Raw genomic sequence first — 16,940 nt, forward strand, 5'->3', positions numbered from 1 at the left:
AAGAAAGAAAGAAAGAGAAAGATCTACAGATCTACAGAGAAGGCATCAGCTGAAAGTCTCCTTTTCCAAGGGCAGGGTCTAGAGGTAACTTAGGGTCACCTAGCGCCCTGGGGAAACCTGGCCCTCAAATGAAGTCAATGGGAAGAACCAGGCCAAAAAAAATTCTAAGGAGCCTGCCTAAAGATAAAAGAAGCTACCAAGTACAGAAAGCCTGATATCCCGTAGTCCTATGTTGCCTTGTGTTTCTCCCCCAAAGAAAGAGCTCAACATGAGCCAGACTCCGTCTGCCCGGAGCCCCACGGCAAGTCACGTCCTGCCCCACATCCGAGCACAGCGTCACACTCCGGCACACAGAGTAAGGCACGGCACACAGCACAGGAAAACCTCACGGACATGCTTTTTCTCTTTTTAAGCAAAAAAGAAACTAAAGGGCAAGGAAAGCTTACCTTCTAGAGGTGAGAAAAAATAAAAAACAAACAGAACAAAAGAAAAAGAAGATGCATAAAGAAGTCATAACAGGGAAGTAAAAGTTGTCAAGTATGCAAAAGCAAAGACTTAAAATGAGTTTACCATATACATTTAAAATAAATTTAGACACCATTAAAGAATTCCATGATCAGTGAGAAAATGCTTCTGTAAACAACTCCACAGTTAAAAGTAATTTATTATTCAAAGTTAAGTCAGCTTTCCGGGCAACTAGAGAGCGGGCTGACCTTGTAGACCCCAGATGTGAGCGTAGCTTACAGCTCTCCTGAGCATCCTGTGAAGCCAGGCTACAGAATCCCCGCGTAAGTCCGCCTCCTGCCTGTTAGGGGATCCTGGGGACTTCCGTGTCCTACGGGGAAGCGGGACCCTGGGGACAGTATGCTCCCCCCACCGCCTGCATCTTGGACTACTACAAGGGGAGTGTTCCCGGAGACCTGGAAGCTCTCTTCATAGTCACCACACGGGGAGCAGTCAACCAGAGCAACACAAGGCCACTGCTGGGAGGCCCCAGAGAACCCATCAACCCCTCTGGAGTCCGCAGAGAGATTCTACACAGGGCGGAGGGATCCCACCAACTGACAGTGGTGAAGACCAGTATTTTAAGTAAACTTAAAAAATGGAATGATCAAAGGATACATCAGAAATGCTAAGAATTTCCTATGTATTTTTTTAGGATAAAGGTATATTAAAGAAGATTTTTCCATCAAATTCAGAAATATGAGCATATTCTGTTTCTGTCCTACTCAGCTGGCAACAACCCCCCACATCAAAGGCAGGGGTCCCCCCCAGGGAAGGGGAGGGGGCAGAACCCCTCCACCAGCCCAGCCCATGAGCATCCAGCCAGAAGCTAAGGTTTCACGCTTCAGCTTTTAACCAACACTCACCCCGTGTGCCTATTTCTTTGTGTTTCCTTGGAACAAAGGAAATGTGCAGAGGTAACAATTAACCCCTGAAACGAAAGGTTAGTCTCACAGTATCTGCGGTCTCGTGCTATACACACGCGTAAGATAAAACGTGAGCCCGGTGCCAATCGAAGTCCGCCAGCAGGGAAGAATCGGGGGCTCGCTTGTCTCCCCTCCAGTAACACTCACCTTGCTGGCCCAGGCGTCTTCATCCCAAGAAGTGAGTTGTAACACGCGGATGATCTCATTAATTTCGGCACTCATCTTTTCTACAGTAAAATTGCGGTTTTTCAAAGCTTCTTCTATTCCTTGGTTTTTAGAGTTTTTAGTTGTTACAAAAATCTTCATAGCTATAAAATAAACCAAAAGTCAAAAGCTAAACTTGGAATTTAACTTTTTACATACAATATTCACACAAGATATTCCACACTTTAAATATGTATTTGAGGGCTCTGAGGTCTTAAGAGAATACACAAAACGAACACTGCAAATCTGCCGATAGAGCGCCACTGTGAACAACTTTCACTGTAAAGAACACTCAGTACGAAACTTCACCGCACCGCGATTGGCGAGCTGACGGCCTGCGTTCACGCTCTACCATTCATTCACGCTCTACCGTTCACGCTCTACCGTCCCTCGTCATCCTGGGCCCTAACACTGGCTCCACCCACTGTAAACCCACTGGAACACTCCGAAAGCCGCCGACAGCATTCTGCTGCCCCTAATGCCAGCAGGAAACCCCAACGAAACAAGTTTGTCCTCCAAGATGTCTCTCAATACGCAGCACAGGCTTTCTAACCCTCAAAAGTAAGGAAAACAATTAGAATTCAATAAACATTGAGCAATGCTCTGAGGTACCCAGATTGGAAAAAAACTACCTTCTCTGCCACATAGGACAGATGGCCTCAAACAGCTATTTCCAGGGCTGGGTCTATAGCTCAGCAGGAGGGCCTGGCCTAGCATTACACAGCGCTTTGGGTTCAGTCCCAGCACCATACAAGCAACACCCCCAACGTAAATAAAAAGAACCTCTCCATATAAGTTTCCATTTGCAAGTATCTAGTGTACGTAAATTTCTCTCTTAGCTACTATTTGAAATACCAAAGCAAACAATGGGGCTCACAGTGAAGCGCCTCGTCTGATTTTAAAAATAAAGCTGCCTTCTCAGAGTTAAACTCACCCACAACTTGCCTGAGATAATTATGGAAACTGTACAATGCTGGGCATTCTAGACACTGAGTAGGTGCAAATCTCCTTTACTCGCCGAGAGAGCAGTCCTCCCTCGTGCTTGCATATCTGGGCTCTGGCCAAGGGGAAGATAAGATGGTCCCAACAAGTGACCAGAGAACTGATATATTCGTAATGTAGAGAACAGTTAAATACCTTTTAGCAAAACTGTGCTAACACACACTGCACAGGAAGCTTTGTCATACAGTGCTCCATAATAGCCAATCCCGCTCCTAATTACTTTTCTGTTACACCGGGTGTGAAAATTCAACGTCCACAACCAGAGTAGATTTCCACCTCTCAGATAAAGGGCCTGTCAGAGCTTTACAGAGCATTGGGCTGCCACAGCAAGGGCAATCTCAGCAAAGAGCAGGAGAAGGAGAACACTGAGAAGATGATACAGGCCTAGCCAGTCAGCTGCAGCCATCACAATACCCAGCCCACCAGACGCAACAAAGCAGCTACGGAAAATGGCCCTCAGAGTGAGAACACAGTCATGCACCTTACCCTGTAAAATGAGCTACAAACAGGAAGTACCTGAAATGAGAACCGGAAGCAGCTCTTTGACTGTGTTCATGGAGTTCACCAGCATTACTCGGTGCTCCTGGTGAGTCAGCTCCTGCTGCCTCTCGTCGATCATCTTGGCCATCTTGGTCATTCCTGGGCACAAGGAGGAGATCGTGCGGGGTGAGTGAGGGAACAAGCCGGAGTCTGGCCTTCTCAGCCTCCCTCCGTTGTGAGTTACTGTGAAAGTCCAAGCTGACTGCCCACGGAAACAAGACGCTACCACCGAACTCTCGCATTTTTGCAATTTTATTCTTCTGAATCAAAGTGATTCATTAAATGAATGAGTAACCAGTTTGAAGATACCAATATGTAATACAACAACCATTGTTAACTTCCTATCACCTTGTCTGAAATTCTGTATTGCTTATATTGTTCCTGTGTTACTTTGTAAATGTGTTTGTTAATATGTAAAAAAAAATGTATTAAATGAAAACCTTAAGTATGGTACAATTTTCACGTGTTTGATGTACATGCATTCCTAAGCATTAAAATCCGAAATGATTAAATGCGTATTTGTACAAAAATTAATTCACGAGTGGGGAACTACTCTGCCGGGTTACCGTGCGTATGTTTCATACCGCACCTGGCCGCTGTGCTGTGCTACGTAAGAATCTCATGTGAGCCTAGTACTGAATCGAAGGGCTGGGAAAAGTTCTAAGGATGACAGTGATACGCTGTTTTCATCTTTATACTCTGCTGTACTTTCCAGTTTGTCTAAACTAAGCGTATGTTATAACTAGAAGCTAATAGAAATATAAAAATAATTACAGTGATGACAGTGTTTGAGAGTGTCTGGTGTTTTAGAACTGGCCTGACGCTTTGTTTACTTCAGTCATTATTCAAAGCGATACCTGATTCTGTGAAGCTCTGATTTTCAAATTGTTCCTAAGATTTCTTAAATTGTCTCAAAGGGAGATTGCTGAAACAGGTGGAGCCGCTTCTACTTCACCCAGAGTAGCTTCATTTTGTCCTTTATGTGTTGGGATTCTACCTAAATTCCATTCTGGGAAATAAACCTTTTTTGCAGTGCTATGTGAAAGCCTAAAGATCACAGCTCTGAAGTTACCAAGGAAAGCCATTTCCGGGTGCTCTTCAAAAATGGCTCAGGGAAACTCTTAATGCCGTGAAGCTTACGGAACAGCTACACCACAAGCTCATGCTTCTACTTAACATTTCATATAAAACAAAAGAATTTTTTAAGGCAATACACATCAAGTGCCCAGGATATCGTCCGTTGGTCTCATTCATACTTTAAGGACTCTCCGCATCATGTTCTACATGTCTAACATCAAAAGCTGGTGTCCGTTTGTGTATTTTGAATATTTAATACTCAGATGCTCAAACAAGCATTTCAAAATGAGACTCCAGCACAGCAGCTCTTCTCTCCTCCTAGGTCTGATTATACGCTGCAGCCTCGAGCTAAGGCATAGATCTGTAAAGGTAAGCAGGATCATTAGCAAGCTAAGAGGTCAGAAGAGCTACAGGCAGCTGGCAGTCAGTGAAGAAGAAATGCAGTGTGATGCGGAATGGGGAGAGAGGTCAAGATTCAGGGAAGCCTTCAGCATTTCAGTAACAGAAAAGCATCTGCTGCGTTCCCCAGCGACATTTGCAATGTCTGCTTTCATTCCTTTGACAGGGCCAGGATTTGTAGAAAGCAGATTGCTGTTTCAGAGACAATGAGATCTCCTCCACAGAAGCCTGGTGTCACTCCCATCAACAGAGCAGAGACCCCTGAAATCCCAACCCATCAACACCTCTTTCAGCAAAAGGTCAGAGAAGGGCACTCTCTCCTCGAGGTCCGACATGGACAAGCCATGAACACTGTATTAGACAAGCTGGATATGACTCACCCGGCCCAAGATTCTTTGTGTAAGTGACCAAATCTTCCATGGTCTCCACCACCTCTGCCACTGTAAGATATTCCAGAATTCCTTTGCAAACTCTAATAATTTTACGAACCTGAAAATATATTTCAGAGTACTGAGTCAAGGGAGGGGACAATACATAGAAAGCACGGAAAAGCGTGTCTTAATCATCAATATTCCATGATTATCTTTAAGACTCGGCTTTCTATCTGGAGGAGGTCTGCGTGGGCCTCAGATTGCCTACCTCAGCCTCATCGAAGGTCAGGAGCAGGTCTGATGTGCCAGAGAGGATGCCCCGGGACCCGTCGATCAGATAATCTCGAGCAGGCACCGAGTAAGGGTCTGTCTGAAGCATCTGGGCTGCCTGGACAAGCTTGGTGCAGGCGTTCTCGACCCTGAGGGAAGAGCACACATTCATTTCCTGGCAGAGCCCAGTCACACCAGTCCTATGCAAATGGAAATAATGCCAGTGTATGGAAGTTCACTTGTGGTTTTTTTTGTTTTTTTTTAAGCTACTGGAAGATAGTATTTAAAATGCCAAGGCACTTTGTCAGTGAAATTTAATAACCACACAAATCAAATAAACAGGAAGAAACACAAAGAAAAAGATGAAGTGATACACAAATTCCTCATTCATCTACCTACAGAGCTTTTTTGAACAAATCCACTGGACCATTTGGAAATAGCTCCATAAAACCCATGCTGTTAAAGGATCACTGGCATTAATAACTGTACCAGTTCTTAATAGTTTAATATTAATATAATTTAAAACAGACCATTGGATAGCCAAGGATTGGAGGTTGTGGGTGGGGAGAATTTACTTAATGGAGGAACCCAAAAAACAAACCAAGCATTCTCCTCAACCCTCCAACTCTACTAAAATATACTCATTCACTGTACTCACTGTATTCATCCGTACAAAACTGAAAGAAACCTAAGCGCATCTCCTTTCATCTCATATTCAATATATGTATACTGTTAGCACTAAAGACCTTTGTATTTTCGGTTTTTTGGGACAGAGTCGCAATATGTAGTTCAGGCAGGGCTTGAACTCACCATGTAGCCCACGTGGGCAATCCTGCCTCCTCCTCCTGACTGCTGGGATTACAGGTGTGCACCACCATGCCCAGCCAGTACAGCTAAGAAGAATTAAATGAACAGGAATTTCAACTACAGACATTCCTCATCTGACACCTGGGTTACTGTGAAAGTGACTGGTCACTAAATGAGGAATTGTATACAGCATGTACATTACAATATTCAGAACAAAGAAATGGTCAAAGGGAATTCCAACTTGGTGATTTTGCTTTTCTTTGCCTAACTCCTACATGCAACACTGTAATGTATAACCATTATTAAACTAGAGTGCTGTACTGTACAATACAATCGGCGAAACTTACATTACTGTATAAACAAGGTATTCTATGCCAAAAAAAGATAGTGAAGCTCAATAAATAAGATATAGAGAACTGTACAATAAAAAAAGATGGGTCGTAAGTCTGAGCAGCAGGTGTTAGGTCTGAACATTGTGCCTTGGTGGTTAAGTCCACACTGTCGTTACACAGGCAGGTCATTAAACCAAGAGCATCTGTACATAAAAAGCACTGGAAGCTGGCACGGTGGCATACACCTGCAATCCCAGCATGCTGGGTGGCGAGGCAGGATGATCACAAACTGGAGCCCAGCCTGGGCAACTCAGCAAGATACTATCTCAAAAAATTAAAAGAGCTGGAGATCTAGGTCAGTACAGAAGGCCCTGGGTTCCAACCCCAGTATGGGGGCTGGGGTGGGGGGCACACAGGACTATGGAAACTGTACTGTATATAGAGGTATGAAAAGCATTATTCCACTGGGCGTGATGGTGCACACCTGTAATCCCAGCACAAAGGAAGCTGAGGCAGGAGGATCACTGTGAGTTCCAGACCAGTGTGGGCTATAAAGTGAGCTCAAGGCCAGCCTGAACTACATAGCAAGACCCTGTCTCAAAATGAAAAAAAAAAAAAAAACCCACTATTCTGGTGGGGTGTACTGGCGCACACCTATAATCCCAGCACTCGAGAAGCTGAGGCAGGAGGACTGCCGACAGTCTGAGGCTAGCTGGGCTAGAGAAAGTCCAAGGCCAACCCAAACTACACAGCAAGACCTGTCTCAAAAAAGAAAAGAAAAAAAGAAAAGAAAAGAAAAGGAAAAAAACGCACTATTCTACCTCTCAAAAAGCACACTTTCCTAAACTAAGACACAGACACTGGTGTCATAAGGCATAAGGCAGTACCTGAAAATATCACTGAAGGGCAAGACCTATCTGCTACAGCTTTTGATCTATCTGAAGAGACTGGGTACTTTGTTCTTTTGAATTTTTAAATTAGAATTTTAAGTTTAAATTATATGACACGTACATTCACATATATTACAAAAACATATACACACATGTAAAACTAGAAGGGAACACTCGTACAGTGAAAAACCTCCTTCCCTCCACTATCTTAAAGGGACTCAAATTCGATCCCACTTACAACTAATACTGAGGTATAAAAATGAACAGGAATTTTAACTACAGACATTTATATTCCCCAAGTGTGAACATCTTCATAAGATATTTCAGGCATACAGACACAAGTATGTGCATTTCTCTTTTCACACAAATAGTATCACACTATGCATCCTCTGCATTCTGCCGTTTTCACTTGGATATGTTCTATTAAACATACATTAAAAAGCTGTTTCATTCTTTTATACAGCTGCACAATAGTTCATAATTTATTAGCCTGCTACAGTGAATCACCTTGAACACTTAATCACTGCAAGCCATGTATCTGTAGGCTGCATTCCACAGCTGGAATTGCTGAGTCAAAGGTACGGAGAGTTGTAATTTTAACGAACGTGCCCACACTGCGGCCTGCAGAAGTTATACTACTGCACACTCCCCTCACGGTGAGTGGCAGTCTGACACACTGCTTACCATCGCATCGATTCAGTGTGTAGTCAAACTTCAGGGTCTTCTCCAAAGATATACCGAAATGGGGTCCCAGTAGAAGTTATTTTTCAATCAAAGTGAAATTCACTTAACATGCAGCACTCCCATAACCACTTCAAAGGGTGTAATTCAGTAGTACCTAGTATTCACAATACTGTATTGTGCAATCCCCACTCCTGCTACTGTCAAAACTTGCCATCTCAGTGAGACACCCAGGACGTAGTAAGTAACGGCGTCCCATTCCTTCCCTCGTCCTTGATAACCCCAATCTGCTTTCTGTGTCAGTGCACGTGCCTATGTTGTATAAAAGCATCAATACACCATACAACCTGTCTCTTCGGGCTTCTTTCATTTCTTTCATTTAGCATAATGTTTTCGAGGTTCATCCAAGTTGTAACCTTTATCGGTGCCTCGTTCCCTTTAATGGCTGAATAATACTCCACTGTCTGTACTGTATATGGCCCAATTTGCCTTACCTAATCACACACTCACAGACATCTGGCTTTCTCTACCTTTTGCAATTATGAATAATACCACTTTAAACATTCACAGGTAAGTTTCTGGTGGATACATGCTTTAAATTCTCTTGAATATATACCTAGAAAGGAACTGCTACTTGACATGACACTTCTATGTTTAACTTTTTGAGAAACCGCCAAACTATTTCCCAGTGCTTCGCCAATTTATAATCCCACCAGAATGTACAAGGGTTTCCATCTCCACGTCTTCACCAACACTTGTTATACTGTCTGGGGTTTTTTTTTTCTTTGTTATTAAAGCTACCCTAATGAGTATGAAGTCACATCTTATTGTCGTTTTCATTTACATTTCCTTAATGACCAATAGTAATGAATATCTTTTCACATGCCTGCCAATTTTTATATACAAGGATTCAAACCCTTTGTCCATTTTTCCATTTAGTGGCCTTTTGTGTTGTTGTTGACCGATAAGTATTCTTTATATAGGCCAAATATTAAACCCTAATCAGAAAATTTGTAGGGGGCTGGGGATTTAGCTCAGCGGCAAAGCGCCTGCCTGGCAAGCGCAAGATCGTGAGTTCGGTTCCCGGTACCGGAGAAAAACCAAAAAAAAAAAAAAAAGAAAATTTGTAAATTTTTCTCCCATTCTGTTGATTGTCTAGTTACTCGATATAATGCTACTCTGCATTTCTCTTTTATGATTGAAGTTTGGATTTTCCTATATTTAAAGCTACAAAATAAACCATATGAATTCTATGAACTTTAATTCAAACACAAGAAAACTCAGATGAACTTCATTCATCTATATATGATTATGCTTCAGAAATAAAACAATGCCAACTTTCTAAAACTCTACTGTAAACAAATCCTCTTCCCTGTTCTCCATAAGTAGCTGTTACTCTGATGCCGATTTGTTTACTTGATTTTCTTTATACTTTTACCACCTACCTAGGCATACATACCTAAGCAACATACATTTAGTTTCACTTGTAATGGTACCTTACTGCCATGCATACTTTTGTGACTGGTCTTTTCAGGCTTATGACATTGATCCCACACTTCAGATCATGTTAATAACTGTAGCTACTGTGTCATATGCCGCTGTGTGGGTATATCATAATTTACTTACCCATTCTACATCTTGTGGACATTAGAGGTGTTCTAGGTTACTGTGTTTGTGACTGGTATTAGTATGAACAAGTAATATTGCTGTGAATTGTCTCTTACTGGCCTCTAGTACACACGCACAGAGTTTAGTTTATATACCTTCCAGTGCAAGTATTAAAAGAAATACATATGTTCAACTTGACCAGGGAATACCAAACACTTCTAAAATGATTCTATCAACTTATTACCCCCACCCAAAATGTTCTCAGTTGGCCCTCCAAGTCAGAGCTTGTTAACTTGTCAATCTGTTCCATATGAAATGATAAATTATTGTGAATTTAATTTGTGTGTTCCTTTTCTTTTACTAATGACACCGATTTTTTTTCTGCTTCCAAGCCCCATGAGTTTGGACAGGCAAGAATTTTTTGTTACTCAGTTCTAAATAATTTTCATTATGATTTCTCTGACAATGAATTGTTTGGAAATTTAAAAGTACATGTACACTTCTAAATATAAAAGGCTCAGCCAGGCTGGGTGGCACATGCCTGTAATCTCAGCATTTGGGAGGCTGAAGCAGGAGGAATACTGAGAGTTCGAGGCCAGCCTGGACTACACAACGAGACCTTGTGTCAAAAAAACAAAAACAAAAAAAGCTCTTCTATCTTCCCATTATTGCTGTACCGCTCCAATGTAGTGTGTCAAAATGTGGTCAATAAAGTAAGGCTTTAAAATGTGTGTCAGAGGGGCTGGAGATTTAGCTCAGTGGCACAGCGCCTGCCTGGCAAGTACAAGGTCGTGAGTTCGGTTCCCGGTACCAGAAAAAAACCAAAAAGAAAAAAAAGTGTTGGCCAGGTTAATGCAAAATCGGCTTTTTACAAATTTATCTTTTCCCAATGCATCTCCCTCCCTCCCTCCTTGCCTCTCCCCCTGCCCAGGTTCTTTGTTGTAGCTTTTGTTTTTTGATGGTGCTAGGGATCACACCCAGGCCTTCCTGCTCACTAGGTAAGTGCACTGCCACTGAGCCGCACCCCCAGATCATTTCTGTTTTTCTCACTGCTTCTATTTCCCACTATTATTTCAGAGGTTACACACTCTACTTCTATTATTTTTGTCAATGTTCTTATCTCCTTCTCAAACAACAGGAGGCTCCCAGGATACTTATCACTTTCCGACATTTACACTACTACTTTTGTTTGGTGTTTATGTTGTTTTTGTGTACAAAAAGTTACACATTTTCATTTAGGCCTTTAAATTTTGTTAGGTGTTTTATTACTTGTGATACAAGAAAGAATACATATTGATCTTTGCCAGGCGCCTGGCATACAGCTCCAAAACTACTCTTGGAATCTGCAGAATGCTAAGAGTGTCTTTGTGTGCTACCGAGTAACAGCAGCTAGAGGGCTCTGACAGCTTCGAGACAGGGCTTGTTGCCATGAAAACCAAGGGGTGACTAGAAAGCGGGACCTTCTGCCCTCACCCTGACCCCCGACGTGTCAGCCTCACTCGTGGCCAATAATTTATCAAGTGTGTAATGAAACCCCCATAAAAACCCCTGAACAGGGCTGGCGATTTAGCTCAGCAGCGCAGCACCTGCGGGGCAAGCATGAGGCTGTGAGTTCAATTCCTGGTACCTCCCCGCCCCCCTCAAAAAAACCCCTGAACAACTGGACTCACAGCTTCTGGGTTGGTGACCTCATCCAAGTGCTGGGAAGTGGTGTGCTCAGAGAGGGCGAGGAAGCCCCATGCAGGTCCTTCCCTTGTCACACCTTGCTCTTCTGGGTTTCATCCTTTAGAATACATCTCTAATGTAAGTAAAGTATCTTCCCGAGTTTTGTGCTAATTTACTAGCAAATTATCGGAGGAGGCAGCATTATGGAAACTCGCAACTCTGTGATCAGCTCAGTTAGAAATGAGGTCCTCCAGGCACTTGGTACTTGTGACTGGGGTCTCAACTGAGGGTGGTCTTCTGGGACTGAGTCCTTTAAGGTGGGGAGACTGACAATGAATTGTTTGACACACAACTGGTACCTAGGAAGCTGGAGAACTGCTTTTTGGTGTGGAAAAACTCATATAGTTGGTTTTCAAAGGTTGTAGGTAAAACGTACTCCATTATCGTTTTAAGTAAGTCAACATTTGTTTGATATCTTGGCTTATCATTATCTCTTTCATCTCAGACCTTACACCCAGTTTCTAGAACCATCTGAAGTCTGTGATTCTGTACATTCTGTAGAATTTTCTCTAGTAAAAGTCTGCTCATGAAAAAATGTATCAGTTTTTGTTTACTTGCAAATGTTCATGTTACAATCATTCTTCAAAGACTGCTACTGTGGAACAGAATGTTTGACAGTTATCAGTACACGGATGTTATTACTGCACTATGGTATGACAAGAGACGCAGAAGGAGACGTGATGACAGAAACAGAAGTTGGAATGATGAGGGGCCACAAGCCAAAGAAAGCAGGCAGTTGCTAGAAGCTAGAAAAGGCACAAAAATGCATTCTTTCCTGCAAATCTCCAGCAAGCACGTGGTCCTGATGTCCCACTTTATACTTCTGACCTCCATAATTAGAAGACAATAAATCTAAGTTTGTGATTTGTTGCAGCAGTGATAGGAAACTGCCATCCAACAGACAATCACCAAATAGGCAAAAAGGCATGAAAATGGCACCCATAACAAAGAAAATAATCATTCAAAACCAATCCAGAAATGACAAGGATGGTTTTCAAATCTGAAGAAAAAAAAAAGAGAGAGAACAAATGCTGGGAATAGCCAATATGGAAGAAAGGAAACTGACAAGAAAGTGGGGGAAAGAACAGATGAAATGGAAGAGGTTTGCAGGAATCAAATTGATTCTCTGCTAATGGTTCCCTTGGGTGGTAAACCGAGAGGGCCAAAACAGACACTGCACCATTTTTTTTCTACAATAAGACATCTGATCTGTACATTAAAATTTAACGGTGTTCGTAAAAGCCAAACACACCCCGCTGTGACTAACCAGCAGTCAGAAACAGGAAGGAGTCTGTCCTGTCTGCAGAAAATGGGATTTTATTTAAACATTCAAACTGCCTGGCTTCTTAAGGTGATCTTCTACTTTTAAAATAGAAATCTGAATCTTCAAAAGCATTTTAGGGAATGACTAGGGATATTGTCGGTTTCCTAGGTAATCCTGTATCTTGACTAAGTAGTAGAAATACTGATTTAGATACTTTTGATCAATCCATTCGTACAAGTTAAGGCTTCTCTCTGCCTTCAAAGTCCTTTACCTAAAGTACCAGAAAATTCCCGTGTTTTCAAGTGCACCCAATCTGCAGTCCACAAGTCACCTGCCCTCTTTTTTTTTTTCCACTTTTTTGGGGACAAGTCTCACTATGTAGTTCAGACCAGCCTTGAACTTGGCAGTCCTTCTGCCTCTGCCTCCTCAGTGCTGGCATTACAGGCACCCAACACCACATCTGGCTTTTGAAAATGTTATATAACAAACATTAAAAAATAAAACAAGTTTGGCGACTTTTATACAGTAACTACATTCTACATTTTCTAAAGGGCTAAGACCTTTCCTCTTTCCTCGAAGTGGCCTGGCGAGCCAAAAGGCTGGACACACCTGCAAATGGTTCGGTCTCAAGGGGTCCCTACATGTGCTCACTCATGACTCACCAATCCATCCCTGCCAGAACGGCTCCTGAGACCATCTGAGACAACAGAAGAGAAGATTCCAACTTTCTCAGTTCCACGTGATCTTAGTTATCACTTAACAAATTTAAACTTAGCCGAATTTTTTTCTGTGGCTCTGGAGATCAAACCCAGGGCACTGCGCATGCTAAGGTGCTCTACCAGTGCTCTACCCCTAAACTACACCCTCAGCCCTAAATTTTTTACTTAAGGAAAACAGATCTAGAGATTCAGAGATTTGCCACAAGTCTCTCTCCTAAAAATTCTTTTAGACTGCACTCAGAAAAAGTGGGCTACTAATCTCAAGTTCTTTTCACTCAGTTCTTTCCTACACACTCTATTTATTCATCTCATCTACTGAAGACCTACCTCAGGTTATGGTATCGAGAAACAGGGAAATTTAAGAGACAACAACAAAGCCAGTATGGTGGCACTCAGCTATAATCAACCCCAGCACTGGGGAGGCTGAGGCAAGAGGCCCACAAGTTCGAGACCAGCCTGGACTACACAGTGAGATCTTGTCCCAAAAAACAAAAACCAACAACAAAAAACTCCCGACCTTAGTAGGCGGAAACAAACACACAAGTATCAAGCAGTACTGTGCTTAGAAGTATGTCCAGTGAAAATCCAGGTCACGAAAGCGGGAGCTGTCGTTTTTTATGTGCGACATGAGGAAAGAGATGGAGAAGGTGAAGACTACCCTGTTCTTGCCCTCACAAGCCTAGCACTACTTACAAAGCGGGTCTCCCCACGGTATCTGTGAGTCTTTTCCCAGCACATCTCTATCTCTCTGTCTGTCTCTATCTGTCTCTGTCTGTCTCTCTCTCTCTGCTTGGTTTTTTGAGAAAGGATCTCAGGAGGCAGTGCAGGCTGGCCTTGAACTCACCACGTAGCCCAGACTGGCCTATACTCCTCCTGCCTCAGCCTCCTGAGTGCTGAGTGCTGAGTGGGGTTGTAGGCCGCTATGCCCAGCTCTCTCTTTTCTCTCCTCCACCCACTGCAGGGCTGAGGCTGTGACCTAGGTCCCTCGCGTAACAGGCAACGGCTCTACAGCTCTTAGGGATTAAGAAAGGCCCAGATTATCTTCAGGTTTGAAAAGCACACTATATTTAAATGTGAAGAGATACCAATAAATAGTCATAAAAGTTGCATATTTAAATGATTACATTTAATAATTTTAATTGCATGTTAAACATCTTCTTTTACCTTGCTCTTTGTGACTACATACATGGCCTCGTTTGAACACAGTAAAGTCCAGGCCCTTCCTAATGTCAGGCCTGAGTGAGGGGGAGGGGAGGGGGGAGGGCGAAGGGGGAGGGGGAGGAGGCAGCAGGCCCTCGCACCTTCTCTGCTTTCCTCCATAGCAGAGCCCGCACTCTGCTAAAGGCTAAGTGAAAATGACTCCCGAAGCCAAAACATTTCTCCCTCCAACAGGCGTTTAGGATTAAATTGTTAATCCAAAGAATGAGCTCCACTGAGACTGCATCCTAGCGTCCCTCAAACAGGAAGCACGGCCTCTATAACCAATTCATTCCCACCTTGGACCTTTTTGTGTTTATACACATGGGGAAAAAATACAACTGAGATGCACGAAGATAAAGTGACCTTTTATATGCTAGCCATTTGACACAAATTTTAATTTAGTTCAATCTTAATCAGAAACAGGCTCATTCTGTGGCATCAGAGTTCTAGTGAGGATGCTTTGCCCTGAAGTTGCCGTTTGAGGAGGCTCAAGAATCTTCAGTCATTCGTCATCCAGAAACCTGTGTGAAGGCTGCAGGCACGGTTGGTTTATAGGAGGGAGTCAGGCACGCAGAGCACAATGACATTCTTAATCTAGCTCAAGTAGCAAACGCACAGCACAACTCGTCCAGCCGTACACTGCGTGCTGATACTTAACATGCTGTTCCGACCTGCACTCCTGCACAGAGACATGTTCGTCATCCAGGACGCACTCCTTTCTGTCTTGGTGAGCCTAGCACTTGAAGACAGAGGATGAGTCATAACCTTTGAATCCCTAAAAGCCTGGATGACTAGTCCTTTTCTCTCTCCCTCCTTGCTCACCCTATTTTCAAATCGGGCATCAGTGCAAGGAAGAGATTCCAAGTTTGAATCAAGAACTCTGCTACCTTCGGGTCCACCGATGCCCCGGGCCGTCTCCATCTCAAGCTAGCGCCATGGCACAGACCACGCAAGCTAGTGTTTCTCACAGATGCGAACAGTTTTCCAACGTATGTTGAAAATCACTTGAAGATAATTTTGAAATAGTTGAAAAATTTTAAGTATTACTGAACTCATTTTATCTTCTCACGTATTTCTATTAGTGAGCTAATAACTGAATATCTACCTCACTATTATGTGAAGGCCACTATGCTGAAAAGTGTTTACAGTGTTTTACAGAAGAATGTAATGAATGAGCTACAGAGATTAGGATACCTAAGCACAAAATGAAAGGGAATAGGCTTAATAACAGGATGTTATCACTTAGGGAATAAACAGCCAGTAGCTAGGATAGCAAACAACAAATCAGTAACAGAATTCGGAAGCCCCTGGGCTACAAAGTGAGCTCAAGGCCACCGGGACTGCCTAATAAGACCCTGTCTCAAAAAGAGAGGGAAAAAAAAAAAAAAAAAAAGAGAGAAAACCACAAACTTATAACCAGCCTATGGTATTACTTTGAAACATACAACACTAACACCAACAATTGGGGGAAAACTTGTAAGTCTACAAGTAGCATAGGCGACTCTATCTCTGTCATGGACTACTCAAACAGACAAAACAGACTATAAAAGGTCTGACTCACATAAGTAAAACTATATCCAAACAAAAGAAAATATGTTTTGTCTTCAAGCACACATAACATACTCAACAAAATCACTTACTATGTCTCAAAAGAATTTCCAAGAACTGATATTATACCAACCATGTCTTTGGGGCATAACACAATCAATTTAGAAATATTACAGAGACTAAAAGAGATTTGAAAACTTTAAAATACACTCTGAAATAACACACATGGTTAAAGAGGAATTCACATCAAAATTATGAAATATTGGGCTGGGGATTTAGCTCAGCGGCAAAAGTGCCTGCCTGGCAAGCGCAAGGTCATGAGTTTGGTTCCTGGTACCGGAGAAAAACCAAAAAAAAAAAAAAATTATGAAATATTTAGGGCTGAACAACAAGGTGTGTGTACCAGTAGCCTAACTTGTAAGATGACTTAAGACAAAATTGAGAGCCTTAAATATATTTATTTGAAAACAAAAAAGATTAAACAAAGACTGAAGCATCAGCCAGGCATGGTAACTCATGCCTGTAATCCCAGCTACTCAGGCGGCTGAGCCAGAAGAACTGGAAGTTTGAAGTGATCTTAGACAACTTAGCAAGACCACTTCAAAATAAAATAAAATAAACAGCTTAGTGACTGCCTAGCACGTACAAGGCCCTGGTTTCAATCAAGAACTCCCCAGCACCAAACAAACAAACAAAAAAGGTAAATAATAACTATGGGAGAACTGTTTAATAAAGTGGATCTCTGGGGAGGAATTAATAAAAAAGCTCTAACAAGAACACTAAGAAATAAGACAACAGATAGAAATAAACAATACTGAAGAGAAAAGGTGATTTAGCTATAGAGATGAAAAACAAAACTGTATTAATTTTACA

The 16,940-nt window shown here is 42.4% G+C and overlaps 1 protein-coding gene across 3 annotated transcripts in view; it reads right to left on the bottom strand.

The window, feature by feature from the left end:
• Positions 1 to 16,940, bottom strand: part of Vcl (vinculin) — a 107,256-nt gene that overhangs the window by 41,284 nt on the left and 49,032 nt on the right. For all 3 annotated transcript variants that reach the window (XM_005389935.2, XM_005389933.2, XM_005389934.2), the window contains exons 3-6: positions 5,292 to 5,442; positions 5,033 to 5,141; positions 3,153 to 3,275; positions 1,578 to 1,738 (exon numbers count right to left, since the gene is read on the bottom strand). In XM_005389935.2, the coding sequence (XP_005389992.1) occupies positions 1,578 to 1,738; positions 3,153 to 3,275; positions 5,033 to 5,141; positions 5,292 to 5,442 (544 nt within the window). The remainder of the gene's footprint in view (positions 1 to 1,577; positions 1,739 to 3,152; positions 3,276 to 5,032; positions 5,142 to 5,291; positions 5,443 to 16,940) is intronic.

This window comes from Chinchilla lanigera, unplaced genomic scaffold, assembly GCF_000276665.1.
Source record: "Chinchilla lanigera isolate Chin_1 unplaced genomic scaffold, ChiLan1.0 scaffold00036, whole genome shotgun sequence".
NCBI lineage: Eukaryota > Metazoa > Chordata > Mammalia > Rodentia > Chinchillidae > Chinchilla > Chinchilla lanigera.